Source organism: Phyllobates terribilis, unplaced genomic scaffold, assembly GCF_046119375.1.
Source record: "Phyllobates terribilis strain yellow unplaced genomic scaffold, ASM4611937v1 Scaffold_4__5_contigs__length_816908805, whole genome shotgun sequence".
Classification (NCBI taxonomy): Eukaryota; Metazoa; Chordata; class Amphibia; order Anura; family Dendrobatidae; genus Phyllobates; species Phyllobates terribilis.
Window position 1 is genome coordinate 585,857,485 of NW_027362764.1, and position 24,184 is coordinate 585,881,668.

The 24,184-nt window shown below is 44.4% G+C and overlaps 1 protein-coding gene across 3 annotated transcripts in view; it reads right to left on the reverse strand.

The window, feature by feature from the left end:
- The window catches only part of ZNF521 (zinc finger protein 521), a 477,609-nt gene that overhangs the window by 175,834 nt on the left and 277,591 nt on the right, over positions 1-24,184 (reverse strand). For 2 of the 3 annotated variants that reach the window (XM_073679187.1, XM_073679190.1), the window contains one exon: positions 12,313-12,351. The exons of the other annotated variant lie outside the window; for it this stretch is intronic. In XM_073679187.1, the coding sequence (XP_073535288.1) occupies positions 12,313-12,351 (39 nt within the window). The remainder of the gene's footprint in view (positions 1-12,312; positions 12,352-24,184) is intronic. 3 annotated transcript variants of the gene reach the window in all.

The following is a 24,184-nucleotide window of genomic DNA, read 5'->3' on the forward strand; positions in this document are numbered from 1 at the left end:
TATTAATTAATTATTACTATTATTATTTCATTACTGGAAAAATTGCACTTTTCAAAATAAATACTAAGGATAAAAATGTGAAAGCGTTGCTCTTTTTTTGTTTCCATGATGATGTTTACAGCTCACTTCATGTTGTTCTGGGCCCCTATCAATAAGCTTAGAGAGCTGCATAAGCAACAATGAAAGACATTACAGCAGCCAAGGGAACAACACATGGACAGGACCTTGACTTTTATTATTCAAGTATACATAGGCAAGGCGGAATAAACTAGTACATGTCTATTGCATTTGAGCGATGTCTCTGCTCAGTGACAGCAGAGATTCTACTCTAAGAAAATCCCCTTTAATTTACCCATGCCTGTATAATGTACAATTTCCACTAATAAGAGAACAGCCATCCACTTCAATGAGCTCTGCAGGTCTGAATAAGAACGGAAAAAAAATAAAACTAAATTCCAAGTCCCTTTCTAATGATTCCAGCGACTGGCCGGGATGCACTGTTTTCTGTCGTGAAATGAGAATGTAGGAATCTCTGTGCCAGAAATCATCAATTGTATTACAGTCCAATGCCATCTGTAGTTCAGGATACATTTCTTCAACAATATAAAATGTACAGTTAGCAGTTTAACATACCGGACAGATGTATCGCTGCTGCAAATATTTTACACGGGATTGGAATGAAGGTCATGTCTGTAGGACGGGGCAGACAATAGGGGCGATATTATAGCTCAGTGCTCTAGCCAGTAGCTCATTTTTGCTACTTTTGATAATGACTCCAGCGTTCGGAGTCCAAAGTAGTCTCCTGCTCATCTATTTCCCCCATCCAGACTTCCCATGTTAACCCGGTGATTTACTGCTCTGCATTATGAGCAATTCACCTGCTTTGGGGTCCCTGCGGCCCAGTACTCTAGGGAGGGAGATGTGGAATAAAAAGTTCCACATATGGTGAAGTCAAGCTGCTTGGAGCCTGCAGAGTGTCTGCTATGGGGATAGCTGTTTCTGAAAGCCCCAGCTGGTACTTGGAAGAGATTCTGCATTACTACACCTCAGTGCCTGCCTGGTTCCCTTCGGAAACTGTTGGCTTCTCATACAACAGCCATTTTCGATCTCTTCAACCCTTTTCTCCCGGTTCTGTATCCAACTGAACAGTTGGTCCTCTACTGCTGGATAATCAAATTCTTCCATCTGGCCCTATCCCTGTGGAACTGAAAAGGTGTATATGTGCACCAGGTCCCCATCACATACCAGGAGAGGCTCTGACACACTGACAAAAAAGCATTCAGCAAAGCAAAAGAAAAATCCTGCATTTAAAAAAAATCACGTTATAACCATAGGACTTTTAAACGCCTCCTTAAAAAAACATTAAGAGGCAAACTTTTCCTCTAGAATCCATTACTGGAAATGAGCAGATTCTGTGACGATGCATCTTGCCAAAAAAAAATAAAAAAATCAAGCAACGTTTTCAGACATGAAGACAGAACAAAGCAATAACAGTAGCAACTCGTTCTTCCAATCTTAAATATCTTTGTTGGGAAAAGTAAACACTAACAAGCAAGATTTATGCAATTCGCATTTAGCAAGAAAATGCAAAAGACATACAGATGGTAAATGAATCATAAAATGTATGATGTAATGCACCAGTAATGCTGCACATCTCAATACATAATAGGAAATATATAGTGACTCTCCAAAAACCACAGCACACTGTGAGACTGGGAAACACAATAGCAAAAAAAGGGATATACAATCAGGATGAACTGGTAAGTTAATGTCTCACCATCTCTGTCACCTAGACCATGACCTTGAGATAAGTAGACGGGCAAATTGTATCTCCTCTGAGCATATTAATTACAGAGCTGCAATTCCCAGTATTTGCGGGGGCTTACAGATGCAAAATTATAAATTCTGATAGGAGAACTCTGAAAGGTCATGTTTTTCTTTAAACCCAACTAGGAATGAAAACGGCTTCTAAAAATCCACTGAAGGATGCCTTGAGAAATAAAAACATTTATAGGGTCATTTATCAAACCGGCAGTGAACTACACACGACATACAGGGGAAGCAACGGGGTCAGAAAATATTCCTGCGATATGTTTGTTTAATAGTGTTACATTCTGCACGCTGACATCCTGACACTACAGACGGGATTATCATTCTACATCTCAATGTACATGGTAGTTCCCTCTGAGCTTATGGATAAAAAGATATCAACGCTACAATACTACTCCTAATAAAAAAAAAAGGTTTGTGAGTGAGTTTCCTCTGGGTTCTCCAGTTTCCTCCCACTCTCAAAGACATACTGATAGGAAATCTAGATTGTGAGCCCCAATGGGGACAGCGCCGATAATGTCTGTAAAGTGCTGTGGAATTAATGGCGCTATATAATCAAAACATAATAAATAATAAGGTGTGTCTCAGCATATTACTTTAAGTACGTTAAGTGTATGTTCACACACCCATATATATATATATATATATATATATATATATATATATATATATATATACACACACACCCCTCAACATTGAAATTGCAACACCAAGAAGGAAAAGTTGAGGAATTATGGAAATCAGAGGATCAGTAGACATGTTGATGAAATGCAAATTCCGAATAAATAAAAACAACATTTTCAAAACATCTCGATCTAGTTATTACAAAGTATGGGCGCCATGCGCAGCATTACATGCCTTGGAATGCGATCAATGAGGTTTATTAATGGTTGTCTGAGGAATGTCCTGCCGCACTGAATGCACTTGAGCACGTAAATCATCAAGATCCACTGCTGACAGCTCAGCAATTGAGGACCAATGACGTTCCAGATGTGCTCGATGGGAAACAAGTCCGGAGACGCTGCGGGCCATGATAACACGTTTGGGCCACACAGGCTGTTTACAGTTGCACAAGCAACATGCAGCCCTCTGTTGTTTAAAAATGGCGTGTGTATTTCTGCTCATAGTGCTCATACTCAATACTAAATAAATCGAGATGCTTTGAAAATGTTGTTTCCATTTTTTCATCACTTGCATATAATTAACATGTCTATTAATCCTGTGATTTTTATAATTCCACAACTTTTCCTTCTTGGTCACCATTTCATCAAAACTGCACACACCTCTTAATGAATCAGGAGTGTCTGACAAGTGGCTGGCGTGTTCATGTGCCTCACCAAAAGTCTTATTCCCGTCAAGGATTGGAGTAAGATTTCTGACGAAAGTCACACCACAGCTCGTCATGAATTAGATGAGCTGCGGCATCATACCCACATTCCACCCCCGTCCTACCCCAGCTTGGTCCATTTTACCATATAGTTACAATGGTACCTGTAAAATGAGGTGATATATATTGCAAGAGAACAATCCGTTTTTGAATTTGAGGTGTTTTAAGCTGTAAAAATTAGGCAAATATAAGAATCAGAGCTTTTCCAAAACAAGTTTTTTGGGAGTGTTGCCAGTATGCAGTGTTTATTTTTTTTCCCCAAAAGATATAAGAAATGGACATGGTAAACCATCTTGTGCATACGGACCGGCCCCGACACTGCGGAATAGCCGCTGATGGCTTCCGCTTAATATGCTAATGAGCGGCGCCATTTTTTTTCTCACCTGCGGACTTTCCTCATAAAGGTTAGGTCTACGGGGAAAGCCCGCATGTAGACGCGCAAGAGAAATTGACATGCTGCGGTCTGCAAAAACGCGCCTCATGTTTGTTTCCACAGGTGATCCGCAGGTGCACGGAGACGCATAGTGGACATGGGATTTCTAGAAATCCTATCCACTATGCTGTAACATCTGGCCGCTGAGGGTTTGACGCTGCATAAATCCACAGCGTCAAACCCACAGCGGCTCCGGATCGTGTGCACATACCCTAAGTGGTCATAGATGCCTAAGACTCATTAAAGGCAATCTGTCACCACATTTAACATATCAAAACTATTAATATGGCAATTTCGCACGTGCGCATTACTGTTCTCTTCTTTCCTCCACAGTCTTCCATCCTTCTATAGGCACAAGCATCAAGTGCCTTCTGCGCAGGTGCCGTTCCCAGCGTGATTAGACATGCGCCATTCAACACTAAGAACGGCACTTGCACAAAAGGGACTTGATGCCTGTACCCATAGAAGGATCGAAGACTGCGGAGGAAAGAATAGAACAGTAATGCGCCTGTGCGAGATTTCCTCTCAAGAAACCAAAGTCACAGGAGCAAAATGAAGCTGATGGAAGGCAAGATATAATGAGATGAAGTGGAGGCAGCATAATCTTCCCGGCAAGGTCCTGCCCATTGCCTGCAAGAGGTCATTTCCATAAACAGATAAAAGCTGATTCAACAAGGCATCTGATATGAGACATACAGGTATCACTCTCTTCAGCAGTCTATAACCTGTATGCCCATATTATTAGTTTAGATATGTTTAATGTGATGACAGATTCTCTTCAATGTGCGTGGGAAGTTCAGGCTAATGTGTCTGGTCTGATGTCCCAAAAAGACATACTGTAACACATACTGCTGATGATACGATAAGAAGACATAAAAACATCCAAGGCATCACAGCTTGTTGTGTATGGGACGGCATAGCTGCAGACAGGTCAGAATTCCTATGCTGTACACTATCGAAAGTGCCAACTATGGGCACATGATACTCAGAAGTGAACCATGAGAACCTGAACTGATGAGTCACTTTTTCTTTTACACCATGTGGTTGGCCAGTGTGTATGCATGAAAGGGAAGACACCAGGATGCACTCTGGGAAAAAAGCAAGCCAACATTGGCTTATGGTTGTTAGTCTTAACTGGGTTTAACTTGAGTTAAATTAATTGGTTTGAGTCAAATTTTTAGGAATAGTTGAACAATTTACAATTCACTTTGTGAAAATCACTTAAAATGGCCATTTTACACATTTATGATTATATTAGCCTTAGAAAGTTCACATAGCCCTCAGGTAAGGCTTCCCCATAATATTTTGCAGATATCACATTGTATAGCATAGCCAATCAAGAGGAGACTATAATAGCCTGTATAAAAGCAGATGCAGGGAATACAGCAGTTCACAGCCATAGAGATAGAAAGAGAAATGCCAAAAACACAGAGCAAACAGTCGAGATATTGTGTATGACAGCACAGCAATGAAAAGAATTAGTTACCACCGGTTACTATCCATCTATCGATAGCCAAGTATGTTGAAGTCAATTTGACATTACTAAAGCTGTGTTTGCATTAGAGAGCTTGAAATTGATTGGATGCAGTTCTAGGAGACCTCTGAGTATCATACACATCTTTTCAGGGCAATTGAAGGCTTTGAAGTACTTTCGATTTGCGGCTAATCAAATTTTTGTGGAAAATTTAGCAAAGATAGTGAATTCAAATTTTAAAAGATGAGCTCATCTCTACTTTCAACGATATGGCTGGAGCAGAATGCAAATTACCTCAACAGGCTGTTTCTGAAGAAAAGGCAACAAACAGTATTTATTCTACAGCATTTGAGGATCTCTTAGCTATTAGGGATGTGATTTTTCATGAGGCTTGTTGAGTGATTTTAATAGCAACCAAAAGAATTGTGAATGAACTAAAATATAGCAGGTTACTACATATCCGGAATGCAATGTATTTACTTTTTATTACTTAGATTTACAGTTACTCAACTCTAATGCCCTCTTTATGAAAGGTAAACATCTCTCAAAAACGCCACTGAAATTCTACAATGCCTGCAAAAAATACCCTATGCCACTTTGTCATAAGAAGGTACAAGAAACCGAGATATGGGGAGTTGCTTTGCAGGATCCTAAACTGAAGAGTAGGTGATTACTGTCAATTTTCTTCACTAACAAAATAGCAACTGCAGAATTAGGGGGGCAAAATCTTTTTTGTTTTTGGGTTTGTAGAGATGCTATTTTATTTATCTGGTGACAACCAGCTCTTCAGTAGGAAGACAATTATATGTCATTTTTCTGGACCCCTAAGAGTGTAATAAACAATCAATGGGATATGGAAGCTAACTGCAAGCACTTCTGATCAAATCTACAGTTGCAATCAAAATTATTCAACTCCCTTTGCAAATTAGGTTTATTAACAAAATTTACAACCTTTCTGCTGTTTGCAATAAACCAATCGAACGAGTACAATTTAAATAGCACAACACAACTAATATAACAAGTGGCTGCTCCAAATTCAACACAAAGTACCACTTTTACTGACTACCGCAGACTCAGAATTATTCCACACCTTCATTCAAGCGTTTTTAGTACTTCGTAGAGCACCTTTGGCTGTTGTGACCTGCTGCAAACATGACACATTGACGTACTTCAGCTCCTGGCAAAGTTCCTTAGAAATCTTTGCCCATTCCTCATGGGCAGTTGACTAATATTCTTACATCTGCATGCAGAAATTGCCTTCTTCAAAACTCACAAAAGGTTTTGTTAGGAGTTCAGATCAGACAACTGTAGTGGCCACTCTACCATCTTCCAGGAATTCTGAAATCAAGCCTTGATGGACTTTGTGGTATGCTTAGTATCATTGTCCTATTGGGATGTCAAGTGACACCCAATATTTCTTGATACATGACTTAATCCATCTTGCCTTCCACATGCTACTTTTTCTAAGTGCCGGAGGAAGCAAAGCAGCCCCAAAGCATCACCAAGCAACTGACATGCTTCACTATAGGCAGGGTGTTCTTTTCAGCTAATGTTTTACTCTGCCTCCTCCAACAATTCTACTGATCCTCCATAGGTCCAAAAGAGTCCAGTTTTGATTCATTGCTGCACAGAAAAGAAGCCCAAAACTCCCATAGCTTATTTATATGGATTTGAGCATAATGTAGTCAACTTTTAAATATCTGTACACAACTAATATTTAAAGCAGTTTCTACAAAATGCAACACAATATGCCACACAAAGAACAATGAATACAGTACCTGGAAATGGCAGAAAAAGAAAGCTATAACTGGCTGTCACCAGATTCATGAGGGTGCAAGTGGTCAAAAACATTAGGAGGGACTACAAAAGACATGCAGCAAAATGTGGTGGTAGCAGGCACTGTGATTCCAGTTTGCACATATTAAATACTGAAGGTCTCTATGCTGGTTTCAGAAGAGTTGAGCAAACAGATTTGCTCTATCTTGGTCCGGTACCCAGTTCAGCCCTCCATGGCAGCCGGACCAGGGCAGTCTTCACTTCTGCAGCTGGCATACTCAGCCTGGCACCCTGATCACCTCTAAAGGGCCCCAGTCACTAATCCTCATACAATATATGACATGCATTGTGATGTAATGGCTATATGGAAGCTAGTAAATGCAAAATGCCCAACATGCTGGGGGGAAGGATACTTGCCACAAGAGTGAAGTATTCCCTTGCCCAGCTTCCATAGAGGACCAGACTTAACGCAGGTCCAAAGTAGTGAAAATCTTTTTGCTCAGCTTTAGAGTTTGGGCATGGAGACCTTCAGCATTAAGTATGCTTCTTATTGAGCATACTGAAACATCAGTGAATGCTGCCACCAAATCTCGCTGCAGGTCTTTTACAGCTATTCTACGATTTTTGACCACCTAACTCCTCAGAAATGTGGTGGCAGCAGGTGATAGCTTCCTCTTTCTGCCATGTCCCAGTATTTTTTGATCAAGTTGGAGAAATCACTTGGCATATTGGTTGTTTTGAACTATTTAAATTGTTCTTGTTTGATTGGTTTATTAAAAAACAGCAAAAAGTTAGTAAATTTGGCTAATATACCTAAATTGCAATGGGGTCAAACAATTTTGATTGCAAATATATGTGATAGAAATGGTCCTGGTATTCATGAGCAGCTGGCAACTCCTGCTCCTGATTGACAGCTTTCTACCTATACTATGCTCAAAGTAAATAGCTGTTTATCAGTGTCGGGAAGTGAAGGAGCCAGCAGCTCATGAGTATCGAGGGCTCCTAAACGCACATAATAGAAAGGACTCTAACTCTTGGTTTCTGCTACGAGCAAGAAACCCAGTAAATGATACACCAAGTCTGGATCATATATAAGCAATGCTGGCTCAAATGTAATTAATAATCTCTGGTATAGTCAGTACATGCACAGGAGGAATGGGGAAGCCTGTGTACACAGGCAAATGGCTCCATGTACCCTCTAAACTAACTCCCTTGATCATAGACAAACTTTGAAGAAATGACCCAGTAGAATGGTGGATCCTAAAAAAAATCACACCAACAGTAAAAGGCCAGAGTATCTAATCTTTGCAAAACTTTTAGCAATAAAAAGCTTCTTTTTATTTATTTATATGGCTTAGATACCCTACAAAACACACTGATGACCATACATGTATCCATGCAACATACATCCATGCATATTCAAGATAACAGTTCTCTCACTGGATAGGTCTGGAACTAGGAATTGTGCTGGAATGGGAGCAGAAGCATATACAGTACATGAAGGAGAGAGTTCGCATAGCAATGATTAAAATGGAGCCCCTATCTGGTGCTGGCTGACAACACTACATATCTAACACCATGGAAAGGGAAAATTGGGCTTCTTTGCCCATAATCTCAACTCGTTTAAAGTAAGTAATATGGCTAATCAAGGCTAGCCCCTTATTTCCCTATTGCAGACGTCCTGGCTGCCTCTATGGTATGCGCACTATTGCATATGTGAGATATTAATCATATTTATCCTCAGATCAGTAACGTTATTAACTATTATGGTTATTTTCATGTTGGCAAGTGATACACAGGTTTCATTTACAAATCACTAATGCCCAAAAGTGACCAAATTTGATTATTAAGCCAAAGCTGTAAAATGGCAATTTATTGTCAGAAGAGCACAGATCTCAAGTTTCCATTCAAAGCATTTTACATCAAACAGTCTAAAACCGTGAACATCAATCTCATTTTACTTTCTCTGGTTCTTGATATAGACACTAAAGATTAAAGTCTGAATTAGGACCCATCACAAGTCTTAAAGCTTAAACTCAATAGCAATATAAGCCTCTTTTTTATAAATAAAACCTCCCTCCTGTACAAATGTAAGTGAGGCTATTACGTCAGAATCAATGAGTTTCATTCATTAAACTTTTATTTATTAAAGTAGCACTGTATGTAGCATTTGCAAACTGCACTAAAGAAATACCGGGCAGTATCTGTAGCATAATGGTTTTAACAGGACATGGTGGGGGCTGCACGATCGAACATTAGCAATTATCAGAAAGAAATAACAGTTGATCAAAACTTTAAAAAAGTCAGGTTTTCTTTTTAATAGAAACAGCGCCACCTTTGTCCATGGTCTGTGTGTATTATTGCAACATATCCACATTTAAGTGGATACAGCTGAGCGGAAAAAACAGGCACAGCTAATGGTCAAAAATGGCATTGTTCTTGTAGTGCAAAAAAGAAATGAATGTGTAATGTACTGTAAGTGTCTTATACTTACCGATCGCCATCTTCCTCAGTTTCCAGCGCTACTCTGGTCCTCTTCTCACTCACGTGACTTCTATTCCTACCCGCCAGCTCACACCTGGGTCTAAGTGGCTTTTACAATGTAAGTCTATGGAGTGTCAAAACGAGTCTCAATATATTCACACATAGAACACAGGGTGATCCGGTGAGCGGGAATAGAATTCACGTAAGTGAGAAGAATAGCGAAGATGGTGATTGGTAAGTATATTAACGCACTTTCATTGCATTACATAGACATTTACATAGGTTTAGCTAATAAAAGAAATATTGGGAGTAATTCTTTAAGTGGTATTCCCACCTCCTAAATCCTACCCCAATATGCAATAGGTGTAATAATAATAATAATATTATTAGAAAATACCTCCAATTAGAAATGTAGTATAGTTCTTCTGATTCGCTATGTCGCTTACCCCATGTGCAGGGCATTGCACTAGCTTAGGTAGCCATGGTTACGACCACTAACAACTAACTGTCACTATATGAGTGGTCATAACCTTGGATACCTAAGCTACTGCAATGCCCTACACATGGGGTAAGCGACATAGCGAATCAGAAGAACTATATTTCTAATTAAAGGTATTTGCTAATATTATTATTACACCTACTACATATTGGGAAAGGATCTTGGAGATGGGAATACCACTTTAAGTTTGAGTAGCCGATACACAATAAATAAAAGTTGGCAGTTCCGGTGATTTCTGACATTCTATTGTGTTTGGAAGTCCCCGATACTTGTTAGGGTCACTGACGATGGGGCATATTGGATTTAAATATGCGTTATTCTTTGCTCTGTCAGAAGATAAGCCAGAGCCGGCATCCTCTGCTGATAAATCCACTTTAGGCTATGTGCCCACGATGCAGAAATGAAGCGGAAAATTTCCGCTTCATTTCTGCATGTCCTTGCCTGGAAAAATGCATGCGGAATTTCACACGCGTTTTTCGCGCGTTTTTGAAGCGTTTTGGACATGCGGAATTGCCTTGCGTTTTTTAATGCATTGAAGAAGGCAATTCCGCATGCGTAAACGCACAAATAATGGACATGCTGCGGATTTTTCCGCACATCAATAACGCTGTGGAAAATTCCGCAGCATGGGCATTGAAAGTGCGGATTGTCATGGGGGGCGGATTACCAAGCGTTTTACAAGCGTTTACGCTGCGCAAATTCCGCAGCAAAAACGCTTGAAAAACGCATCGTGGGCACGCAGCCTTAAACACAATTCCTGATAAGATCTACTCCAGACAGATAACTTCCATATTTGACATATTAAAGAGTACCTGCCATTTCCAAAAAAGTTCAGACATATCAGACTAACATATTATATCATACCGATCACTGTAAAGCAGGCGTAGGAGCTTTCAGTTGAAAGCTCTGCCATTTTAGCTATGACTGACATTTTTCATCTCTTCCTCCATTCTAGCACTCAGCAAGAGTCTCAGCACATGAAAACACCACTTAGACATATCAGAAGGCTTTTTTTTAAACTAAGGTGAACCTTAAATCATGACTCGTCCTCCTCCATCTCCCCACAGGAATTATGGGTGTACTTTATAGTGATTATATCAATATGCTTTAGTCTTGCTGTAGCCACTTTTCGTTTTGTATTGATAATAGAGTCAAAGGGTAACTAAACTTTAAGAACACTTTTGACAAGTTATAGTCTCATGTCGAAACTTTTGACGAGCGAGGGTCTGGGTCTCAAAACCCCAACGGATGCCTAAGCATGTTTGACACTTGGGATCTAGGACCCAGAACCCCTCCAATTAAAACTTCAGACGTGTTATAGCAGGTCCAAAAATTTTTTGAAAGTTTAAGGCTATGTCCACACATTGTTTCTTTACTGCTTTTTTTCTGCAGCCAAAACCTGATCTCCTGGCCGAAAAAAACCTGCAGACAAAAAGCAAGTTTTGATGGCTTTTTTGCCGCTTTTCTTGCTGCATTTTTGCTGCCTTTTTCAGGGTCCCAAAGTTCAGCTTTGCTTTCACCATACATGCATGAATAATATAAGGTGTAAGGACACCAATGCAAGACATATGTGAAACCATAAAACATTTTGGGATAAAAGGGCAATTTGATCAAATTATTGAGTGGAAAAAGTTTTTTTATGTCTGAAAAAATAGTGACTATTCTGAACAAAAAGTTCACATGAGTTCATGAAAAAAATATACCATTGCAAATGTAAAAACAGCAGGGGAGAATTGAATCGGTCAGGAATAGTTTACCTAAGACATTGGCAGTGCATTGAGTTGGTCGGGCATTGTTTACTTTTACACATTGGCAGTGCATTGAGTTGGTCGGGCATTGTTTACTTTTACACATTGGTAGGTACATTGAGTTGGTCAGGTATTGTTCAATTTCACACATCAGTCAGACATTGTTTTCTTTTACCCATTGGTCGGCCATTGAAATGGTCAGGCTTTGTTTACTTTAACACATATTACTAATTTAATTAAACTGTACTAATACTGTGAGGACACCAAGATATTTTGATTTAAGCTTGGTAAAAATCACAAAAATAAATGGATTTCACATCCTGCTGTACCTGTGTTTTTTTTCACTAAAAATGCTGCAAAAACTGATGGCAACATTTTTGCTGCGTTTTTGCAATTTCTTATTACTTTCTATGGGTGAAAAAACGCTGAAAGAAGTGACATGCTGCAGTTCTCAAATCCAGTCAGGAAAAAAAAACAAGTGTGTGCATGAGATTTCTGAAATCTCATAGCTTTTGCTGGTACTGTAAAAAGCAGGTTTTAATTTGAATAGAAAAAGCAGCAAAAAAAAAAAAGTATCAAAAACGCGACGTGTGAACATAACCTAACTGCCCTTTTAATGTTCATGAATGAAATATACTGAATGTGTCTGTGGCATAACAATAAAAAAATGTAAATATTTACTTTTACTTGTCTGTATCTTGTCTTCTGAATAAACTGTACCTATAATTTTGAGGAGAAAGGGTGAAAAGAATACAGTCACAAACCATAATAATGGTAGATGAATTCTATCATTGTCAAAGGGCGCATGCAAACATTAGGGAATTGCATACACGGGAGAGATCTATACAGAGCTAGTTACAATAAGTTTGGCTCAGAAACATTAATTCTGCAAATAGGATTCAGACTTCAATCTATGCCGACAACTGACCTATCCGGATAAATATTTTACATAAATTATTAGGTAACTGCATGCTCGTTCCAATACACATCCATCCCAGTATCTCCTTCAGGTCACATGGTCATCCATCAAGCTTCATCTCGCTCATTTATAGCAAAATCCTCCATGATGGATGTTATAAATGGCTTAAGGTTATTTACAGCTCGCCAGTACAAAGCCTCACAAGAATAAACAGAGATTTTCATTAATTTGACTCCTATGTAATTTTAAATCTCCCATTCTGTGTGAGCACGGTTAGTGAACGGCCCCATTGCAGCTTAATGGACGTTGTTAATTCCTAAAGAGTCTTAATTTCAGATTTTTAATCACCCCTTAACTATTCAATTAAATTTCAATAAAATGTTAAGTACTTAAACTAGCCTACCCATTTTTCGTCGTAAAATAGTTTTCACATTAATACTGTTCGGGAATGGTGTGAATGTAAGGAGGTTAATAAAATGAAATAGTATCCTATACCGCAGTCCTGCTGGACACATAACAAACCATCAAACGCAGCAAACACGAAAAATATTTATCATTTTTAAGTACATATGTTGTATTAGCAAAGAGTTTATGCCTGAGACAGTAGAAGTGATGCATCTGCTTTACGGCATTATCTGCCACTTCCACAGTACAAAGAGCAAACTATCCGATCCACACACTATTCAGCAAGGTGAACAAAGCAAAAACTATATGCCCTTTCTTCACACACCACACTTACTGACACATGCTAATAAAGTTCATATACAACCATAAAACAGCACATTAAAAGGGAGTCTGTCAGCACAAAATGACTGTTCAAGCCAAACACAGGCGCTCTGTGCACCCTTGTCATGACCAAACACTTCAGTGCATCTTTCCACCTACTTGTTTTCCATCTATCTCTGCCCTCCACTGGATCTGATCTGTCAATCAAGGAAGAGGAGACCAGAGACAGATGGAAAACCAGTAGGTGGGAAGGTGCGCTTAACTGCTTGGCAACTCCAAGGGTGCACTCAGCGTCTGTGCTTGGTAAGAACAGTCATATTGTGCTGACAGACTCTTTAAATTACAGCTGCAAGACCCGGACCACCTATTTCAGTTCTATAAAACTGGAATCAGATCACCCACCATAAGATTGTATGAAGATCTATATTAAATCAATTTTGCACTATCCTTTGTAATGCACTAGCTGAATGATGAAAATGGCTGAACTTGATCAATAGAAAAGGTTCTTTTTGCATTTTTGCATGTATGGGTGTACTGAGCACTCAATTCTACCCTAGGAAACAAAATAGGGAGTAGAGTGTCACAAAGCTCAAAAGAAATAGAACTGTGTGTATCAAAAGTGTCTCAAGCACTCTCTTAATGAATGTCAGTGACAAGTTTATCAACATGAGTAGTGTCTGCTCTTCAGCGCCGTGATGACCTCAATATTCTGGTGATATTGCAGTCCACAGCGCATAGAACAAGTGCCTACTGCACGTCTTATGGGCTGCGGGAAAAATGATTTGTTTTCTTCTCTTCACTTTTACTGCATTGCATGTATATATACAGTACAGACCAAAAGTTTGGACACACCTTCTCATTTAAAGATTTTTCTGTATTTTCATGACTATGAAAATTGTACATTCACACTGAAGGCATCAAAACTATGAATTAACACATGTGGAATTATATACTTAACAAAAAAGTGTGAAACAGCTGAAAATATGTCTTATATTCTAGGTTCTTCCAAGTAGCCACCTTTTGCTTTGATGACTGCTTTGCACATTCTTGGCATTCTCTTGATGAGCTTCAAGAGGTAGTCACCGGAAATGGTTTTCACTTCACAGGTGTGCCCTGTCAGGTTTAATAACTGGGATTTCTTGCCTTATAAATGGGGTTGGGACCATCAGTTGTGTTGTGCATAAGTCAGGTGGATACACAGCTGATAGTCCTACTGAATAGACTGTTAGAATTTGTATTATGGACAGAAAAAAGCAGCTAAGTAAAGAAAAACGAGTGGCCATCATTACTTTAAGAAATGAAGGTCAGTCAGTGCGAAAAATTGGGAAAACTTTGAAAGTGTCCCCAAGTGCAGTTGCAAAAACCATCAAGCGCTACAAGGAAACTGGCTCACATGAGGACCGCCCCAGGAAAGGAAGACCAAGAGTCACCTCTGCTTCTGAGGATAAGTTTATCCGAGTCACCAACCTCAGAAATCGCAGGTTAACAGCAGCTCAGATTAGAGACCAGGTCAATGCCACACAGAGTTCTAGCAGCAGACACATCTCTTCAACAACTGTTAAGAGGAGACTTTGTGCAGCAGGCCTTCATGGTAAAATAGCTGCGAGGAAACCACTGCTAAGGACAGGCAACAAGCAGAAGAGACTTGTTTGGGCTAAAGAACACAAGGAATGGACATTAGACCAGTGGAAATCTGTGCTTTGGTCTGATGAGTCCAAATTTGAGATCTTTGGTTCCAACCACCGTGTCTTTGTGTGATGCAGAAAAGGTGAACGGATGGACTCTACATGCCTGCTTCCCACCGTGAAGCATGGAGGAGGAGGTGTGATGGTGTGGGGGTGCTTTGCTGGTGACTCTGTTGGGGATTTATTCAAAGTTGAATGCATACTGAACCAGCATGGCTACCACAGCATCTTGCAGCGGCATGCTATTCCATCCGGTTTGCATTTAGTTGTACCATCATTTATTTTTCAACAGGACAATGACCCCAAACACACCTCCAGGCTGTGTAAGGGCTATTTGACCAAGAAGGAGAGTGATGGGGTGCTACGCCAGATGACCTGGCCTCCACAGTCACCAGACATGAACTCAATTGAGATGGTTTGGGGTGAGCTGGACCGCAGAGTGAAGGCAAAAGGGCCAACAAGTGCTAAGCATCTCTGGGAGCTCCTTCAAGATTGTTGGAAGACCATTTCCGGTGACTACCACTTGAAGTTCATCAAGAGAATGCCAAGAGTATATATATATTGTGACAAGGTCACTGGCAATGTATGTGTGGGGAGATATGTATCACAAAGATTGCTATCTTCCGTAATGTGAAAGCCCAGACGTTTCTCTGCAGCATGTTATGTGCTCAGGGGTTAATCGGCCATGACAGGGTTGGGCTTTTTTGTGAGTAGTTGTAAGAGATGGGCAGGACAGCTACTCACCATATCTCCACCCCAGGGTGTGGTACAAGTTATAAATAGTCAGCCTTCTGAGTCATTCAGTGTTCGGTGTGTCTGGAGGCGACCGCTCCAGAGAAGTGTTTGTGTTAAACTGTACTAAACCCAGCTGTTGTATTTCTAGCGGGTGGATCCCCACAGCCACATGGACTGTGATACACATTATCTTTTGTTTTTCCATTATGCCAGAAGGGCCGTGTTTGTTTTGCTGAACCTGCAGTGGTTTATGCCTTATTTTTAATAAACCAGCAGAAGAAAGGTTCCTGTGTCTAATATATTATTGAACTACCATATCCATGCACCTGTAGGCCACCTGTGTTAATATTAACTCCATATAGCACTTAGCTCCATTCTCATTCTACAGATTCCACCATACCTGCAATAAATCTTTGAAAAATTGGGTCCCATTCCTTGTTTTAATTATATCGGTGGAGTCCATGTGTAGCGTCGGCGTCCCTGCCTCCTGCTAGGCAGGGACGCCGTTCCCCTCACCTCTCCGCTCCGTGCTCGGCGTCTTCCTCCCGCTCTGCTGGCAGCGAGCGCTGCTTCCCGGCCTCTGTGCTTAGGGCGCGCGCGCTCCCCCTCTCTTAAAGGGGCCGCGCGCGCCATCCTAAGGAGTCCCCGGCCAATGGCCGGAGGACATCACCATATATAAGGCACCTCCTCCAAAATGGAGGTGCCCGAGCAATGTTGTTGCAAAGCCTTTCAACTCTGCTTCAGCCCTCAGGTTCCGTTACCAGTTACCTGCCAGTTACCTGCCAGATCTCTGCTTGATACCTACCTGATTCCTGTCTATCTGCTTGTATTCCTGCGGTCCGACAGTCTGCCTGTCTAGAGACTCCTGCCCGCTCACCTGGGAGCGCTCACCTGCTACCTGCCTGCTAGCCTACCTGGAGGCTCTGCCGTCGCTTGCCGTGACCACCTGCCTGTCCAGGGACTCTCGCCCGCTCACCTGGGAGCGCTCACCTGCTACCTGCCTGCTAGCCTACCTGGAGGCTCTGCCGTCACTTGCCGTGACCACCTGCCTGTCCAGAGACTCTTGCCCGCTCACCTGGGAGCGACCACCGGCTACTTGTCTGCTAGCCTACCTGGAGGCTCTGCTGTCACTTGCCGTGACCACCCGCCTGTCCAGAGACTCTTGCCTGCTCACCTGGGTGCGCCCACCTGCTACCTGCCTGCTAGCCTACCTGGAGGCTCTGCCGTCACTTGCCGTGACCACCTGCCTGTCTAGAGACTCTTACCCTGCTGTCACTTGCCGTGATCATCCGCCTGTCAAGAGACTGTCCCCATCACTTGCCGTGACCTCCTGCCCTTCTACCCAGAGGCTGTCCCCGTCACTTGCCGTGACCTCCTGCCCTTCTACCCAGAGACTGTCCCTGTCACTTGCCGTGACTATCTGCCCGCCTTCCCTGGGAGCCACCCGCTTCCTTACAAGGACTGCCCCTTTGTGTAGTTGCTCTGAGGTTCCACCTCCCAGACCCGTTTACAGTTTGCTCGGGCCATGGAACCCGGTGGCACCCAAGCTCCCTCGCTCTCGGACCTATGTCATGAACTTTCCCGTCAGAGGTCCCAACAGGAGTCCATCCTGAGCCACCTGCGTAGTGTTAACTCCCGCCAGGACACACTGACTACCTCTTCGGGACCTGCTTCCAGTCGCACGACTCCTACCCCGGCAGCGTCGCTGCCCATCAATTCCATGGCATCTCTTCCCGGTCCCCGCCTCACCGCCCCGCCTCGTTTTGGTGGAGATCCCGGTCAGGCACGGGGCTTCATTAACCTGTGCACTCTGCACTTCGAACTGTTGGCACACCAGTTTTCCACTGACCGAGCCAAAGTAGCCTTCATCATGTCCCATCTCACGGGGGAGGCGCTGGCTTGGCTAAATCCTCTATGGGAGAGAGGAGACCCCCTGGTGTCCAACCTGCCAGCCTTTCTCTCGGCTTTCCGGAAGGTCTTCGACGAACCAGGACGGAGGACCGCATCCGCTTCATCTCAGTTATGCCTACGCCAAGGAAGTCTCACCGTGGGCCAATATGCCATACGGTTCCGTACTCTTGCTTCGGAGCTTGCCTGGGATAACGACGCCCTGGTGTCCATCTTCTGAGAGGGTCTGTCCGGCCGTATTAAAGATGAACTCGCTGGTCGGGACATTCCTACCACTCTCGACGACTTAATTACACTTGCCACCTGGATTGACATCCGGTTCCAGGAGAGCACCAAAGAGGCCACCCGTGAGAGGAGGTTCCCACGCCTTGCCCCTACCTTCCAGAGACCCGTCACTTCCTCCGTTACTCCGCCGGCGCACTCACCCGAGCCTATGCAGGTCGACCAGACCAAGATGGTCAAGACCCGTCAAGAATTACGCCGTGCCGAGGGGAGCTGCTTCTACTGTGGCAGTAAGGAGCACCGGATCCGTTCCTGCCCAGAGAGGTCGGGAAACGCCTGTGTCAAGGATCGCTCAGAGAGGTCGCCCTAACCCTCTCCATCTCTAATGCTGTCGGTCTCTATCATCTGCGGGGAGAACCGTTATTTTGAACTGGCTCAACTTGACTCTGGAGCTGCCGGAAATCTCATTTCTCAGTCTCTGGTAGAGAAATACCGCATTCCCACCAAACCTCTGGCTGTACCCTTATCTGTCGCCGCCGTGGATGGGGGCCTCTTACCACATCCCATCCAACTCATCACCGAATCCATAACTCTGCAGGTGGGAATGCTGCACTCTGAGAGCATCTTCTTCCATGTTCTGCCTGGACTCTCTCACGCCCTCTTGCTAGGCCTACCTTGGCTCCAGAGAAATGCACCCGTGCTTGATTGGCAGACCGGAGAAGTTCTTCGCTGGGGACAGGACTGCCATAAGACTTGTTTAGTTCCCGTTCATCCTGCTCGTCCTTCTCCTACCCCAGCCAATCTACCCGGCCTACCGGTTCCCTATTGGTCTTTGCGGACGTCTTTAATAAAAGAGAAGCAGAGACATTACCCCCTCATAGACCATACGACTGCCCAATCGACCTGATGCCCGGTGCTACTCCTCCCCGTGGGCGTATTTACCCTTTGTCCGCTGCGGAGACCCGGTCCATGTCTGAATATATTGAGGAGAATCTGGCCCGGGGATTTATCCGGAAATCTACCTCCCCGGCGGGAGCAGGCTTCTTCTTCGTCAAAAAGAAGGACGGCTCACTCCGTCCCTGTACAGACTATAGAGGCCTTAACCAGATCACAGTGAAAAATAAATACCCCCTTCCGCTCATTTCTGAATTATTTGACCGTCTGAGGGGGGCTAGAATCTTCACCAAGCTGGACCTCCGTGGGGCGTATAATCTGGTCTGTATCCGTCAGGGGGATGAATGGAAGACGGCATTCAACACCCGGGACGGCCACTATGAATACCTTGTAATGCCCTTCGTTCTCTGTAACGCTCCCGCCGTCTTTCAATCTTTCAAGAGTTGGTCAATGACATCTTCCGTGACCTTCTCTACTCCTGCGTGGTGGTGTACCTGGACGACATCTTGGTCTTCTCTCCAGATCTTCTCACTCACCGGAGGGACGTTCGTCAGGTCCTGCTCAGACTCAGGCAGAACCACCTCTACGCTAAATATGAGAAGTGCCTCTTTAAGCAGACCTCGCTTCCGTTTCTGGGCTACATAATCTCTCAGACCGGCCTACGAATGGATCCTGAGAAACCGTCTGCCATCCAGAAGTGGCCCCGACCAGAGGGGTTGAAGGCTATTCAGCGGTTCCTGGGCTTCGCCAACTACTACCGCCTCTTCATTCCGCACTTCTCTTCCCGGACTGCCCCTATCTCGGCGCTCACCCGTAAGGGCGCTAATCCCAGAGAATGGCCGCCCGAAGCAGAGGAGGCCTTCCTTTCCTTAAAACAAGCTTTTTCCTCCGCCCCTGTGCTGCATCGTCCGGACGGCAACAAACAATTCTTCCTAGAAGTCGACGCTTCCTCCTCCGGAGCCGGAGCGGTACTTACCCAAAAGTCGTCTTCCGGAAGAATGGTAACCTCCGGCTTCTTCTCCAAACTCTTCTCCTCTTCTGAGCGCAATTATTCTATAGGAGACCGAGAATTGTTGGCCATTAAGCTGGCACTGGAGGAGTGGCGTTACCTGCTCGAGGGGGCTCTTCACCCGGTAATAATTTACACGGACCACAAGAACTTGGCTTACCTCCAGAGTGCCCAGAGACTTAACCCGCGCCAAGCCCGGTGGTCCTTGTTCTTCGCCCGCTTTAATTTCATTCTTCATTTTCGCCCGGCTGACAAAAACATCAAAGCTGATGCCTTATCCCGATCCTTTTTGGTCTCTGATCTTGAGGAGGAGCCTAAACACATCATCGACCCCGCCAAAGTAATGCAGGTGGCCCCCGTGAATCTAAATCGTCTTCCACCCGGTAAGACGTTCGTAACTGTACCTGATCGTGAGAAGGTTCTACACTGGGGACACTCATCCAAGCTAGCTGGCCACGCTGGTCAGAAAAAGACCCTCCAGCTTATTACCCGGCATTACTGGTGGCCTACCCTGCACAAGGACGTAATAGACTTTGTTTCAGCCTGTGTGTCCTGCGCCCGCAACAAGGTTCCGGGACATCTGCCAGCCGGCCGTCTCCTTCCTCTTCCTGTACCTGCTGCCCCGTGGCAGCATATAGCTATGGACTTTATAACGGACCTCCCTGTCTCTGCCGGTTGTACGGTCATATGGGTGGTCGCTGACCGCTTTTCCAAAATGGCTCACTTTATTCCCCTGCCGGGTCTCCCATCTGCATCAGAGTTAGCTAAAGACTTTATCCATCATGTCTTCCGTCTTCATGGTCTTCCTCTCCACATCGTGTCCGACCGAGGGGTTAAGTTCACCTCTCGTTTTTGGCGAGCCATGTGTAAACTGCTGGGGGTCACCTTGGACTTTTCTTCTGCTTATCACCCACAGTCCAATGGCCAAGTAGAACGGATCAACCAAATTTTAACCAGTTACCTCCGGCACTTTGTTAATGCTCACCATTCCAACTGGGTGGATCTTTTACCGTGGGCCGAATTTTCTTACAATAATCACGTGAGCGAATCTTACTCCAAATCCCCATTTTTTGTAGTCTTCGGTCAGCATCCTCGGATCCCGTTTCCCGTCTCCACCTCGGTGGACAATCCGGCTGCGGAATCTCTCGTTAACGAATTTTCCTCCATTTGGGAAAGTACCAGATCCGCACTTCTTCAGTCATCCGAGCGGATGAAAAAACAGGCTGACAAAAGACGTCTGGATCCACCATAATTCCGTCCTGGAGATAAGGTCTGGCTCTCGTCCAAATATGTCCGGCTCAAGATTCCTTCCTACAAGTTAGGGCCTCGGTTCATCGGTCCACTGGAAGTTATCAAACAAATCAACCCGGTGGCCTATAAATTGAAACTCCCGGCCAATTTGCGGATTCCTAACTCCTTCCATGTATCTCTACTCAAACCCGTGGTACTTAACTCTTTTTCCAAGTCTACAGGTACGCCTCCTGCTCCGGTTTCCGCTGAAAACGAGTTTGAGGTAGAGAACATTCTGGCCACCAGAAAGGGTAAGAGGAAAGTCCTTTTTTCTAGTGGATTGGAAGGGGTTTGGTCCTGAGGGGAGAACATGGGAGCCCCGGGAGAACATCCATGCCCCTCTCATCCTTGATAAATTTCTCTCTGGCCTAAAAAAGGGGGGGCCTAAAGGGGGGGTACTGTAGCGTCGGCGTCCCTGCCTCCTGCTAGGCAGGGACGCCGTTCCCCTCACTTCTCCGCTCCGTGCCCGGCGTCTTCCTCCCGCTCTGCTGGCAGCGCGCGCTGCTTCCCGGCCTCTGTGATTAGGGTGCGCGCGCGCGCTCCCCCTCTCTTAAAGGGGCCGCGCGCGCCGTCCTAAGGAGTCCCCGGCCAATGGCCGGAGGACCTCACCATATATAAGGCACCTTCTCCAAAATGGAGGTGCCCGAGCAATGTTGTTGCGAAGCCTTTCAACTCTGCTTCAGCCCTCAGGTTCCGTTACCAGTTACCTGCCAGATCTCTACTTAATACCTACCTGATTCCTGTCTATCTGCTTGTATTCCTGCGGTCCGACAGTCTGCCTTCCAACACCTGTCAGTCTGTCTATGGATCTGCCCGCCCGCTCACCTGGGAGCACTCACCTGCTACCTGCCTGCTAGCCTACCTGGAGGCTCTGCCGTCACTTGCCGTGACCACCTGCCTGTCCAGGGACTCTCGCCCGCTCACCTGGGAGCGCTCACCTGCTACCTGCCTGCTAGCCTACCTTGAGGCTCTGCCGTCACTTGCCGTGACCACCTGCCTGTCCAGAGACTCTTGCCCGCTCACCTGGGAGCGACCACCTGCTACTTGTCTGCTAGCCTACCTGGAGGCTCTGCCGTCACTTGCCGTGACCACCCACCTGTCCAGAGACTCTGGCCTGCTCACCTGGGAGCGCCCACCTGCTACCTGCCTGCTAGCCTACCTGGAGGCTCTGCCGTCACTTGCCGTGACCACCTGCCTGTCTAGAGACTCTTACCCTGCTGTCACTTGCCGTGATCATCCGCCTGTCAAAAGACTGTCCCCGTCACTTGCCGTGACCTCCTGCCCTTCTACCCAGAGACTGTCCCTGTCACTTGCCGTGACTGCCTGCCCGCCTTCCCTGGGAGCCACCTGCTTCCTTACAAGGACTGCCCCTTTGTATAGTTGCTCTGAGGTTCCACCTCCCAGACCCGTTACACCATGAAACAAATTTCAGATTGAGTTCCAGAATATTCTACAACAGCTCATACCTAAAATCAACTTCAGTTAAAGGGAACCTGTCACCAGAAAAAACGCTAATAACCTGCTGATATGAGGTTAATCTGCAGGTTAATAGCGTTATTATGCTGCCCGGCGCCTGCACTTAGCAGAACACTGCAGGGAGAAAAAAATGAACTTTATTCCCCCCCAGCAGCGTTCGGGTTTAAGTCACGGGGACGGCGCTGCCCCCGGTCCTGACTGACAGAAGGCCGTAATGCAGAGCCAGTGTCAGTTATTGTGGGGGGCGCCAATACAACCGCTGCTCTGTATACTCAGAGGGGTGACAAAACCGGCGCCAGCACCGACCCCCATTACTGAAACTAGAACATTGCCGGGGGAATAAAGTTAATTTTGTTCCCGCAGCATTCAGCTAAATGCAGGCACCGACAGATTAACCCCATATCTGCAGGTTAATAGCGTTTTTTCAGCTGAGAGGTTCCATTTAAAGCTAAAGTTGTTACAATAGTTTTAGAAAGGAAATTGTCTGTGATAGGCACAATACACTACAGGGCTGGAAAAAAACAGGATACACTTGTGAAATGCTGAAGTGTAAATAGAGATTTATCTTTATTCTCTAAGTTCAGTTTCTACCATTAGGTTGGTAGCAGGAGTAAACTTAGTCCGGCAGAGAGCCAATCTGGACTCTGCTACCGTGTCCTTGTAGTCAATAGCTATTTATTAGAATGGCCATAATTGTAATGCTACATTTCCCATCCTGTGGCCACTGTAAAGCAAATTCTAGTCTTTCCGTGGCTTCCTCCTGAAAATCAACTATATGCCAGTGCAGCCAAGAGCAGAGTCAGGTTCCATATTCTGGGAGGGATTGTCTATGATTAATGTTTAGCAATTTGGCTGATTTCCTGCATTTAACCTTAAGGACCTCAAATGATCATCTGAACAAAGTTTAAAGGGAACCTGTCAAACCACAGGGAGCAGGAATCATAGCATGGTTACACAATTGCATCCAGGTATGTTTTTTTCTGACATGCTCCAGTGTTTCATAGAATACATAGTTTAAAGATCCAGTCGGGGACAAGACTAGTCCAGTCTCGTCAGTACATTGAAAGAGACCTGTCAATTGTAAGCAGTGATGGAGAAAGACGATGCCTAGGTGGTGACAGGCTAATCTCATCTCTGCCTATTATCCCTAGCCAGATCTTTAAATTGTTTTCTCTGCAACGCTGGAATGGTTCAGAGAAAAACATAAACAGAGACTATAATACATTTATCAGGTGTAGTCACTCTTTCTGGTGCCATCTTTTTGCCTCCAGCTACCTCCTCTGTTGAGATCTGCGTTCTTTTCCTACCACTTCCAATATGGCTGCTGCAGTGGCACAGGGAGTGCAGTGGTGAGTCTATATCATGCCTTCCCTGCGTTTCCTATCCCCTAGCACAGGAAAGGCAGGAGAGGAGTGGTTCAGGCTCACCACTGCAGCAGCCATATTGGAAGCAGGAGGAAAGAAACGCTGATTGGATGGTGCAGGAGACAAAAGGAAGGCATCATGTAGGATGGCTTACATGAGAAATGTATAGCTCGTACTTATCAGTCCCGGGGTGGAGGTTCGTTTTAAAGAGTATGAGCACAATAAGAAAGAGAAGTAAATGGCATCTCCGTGTAAATGGCTGCAAGTACAGGTCTGTCCACTTTGAGTTCCATGATAGCCGTTTGTATTTCTCCTTCCTGCCATC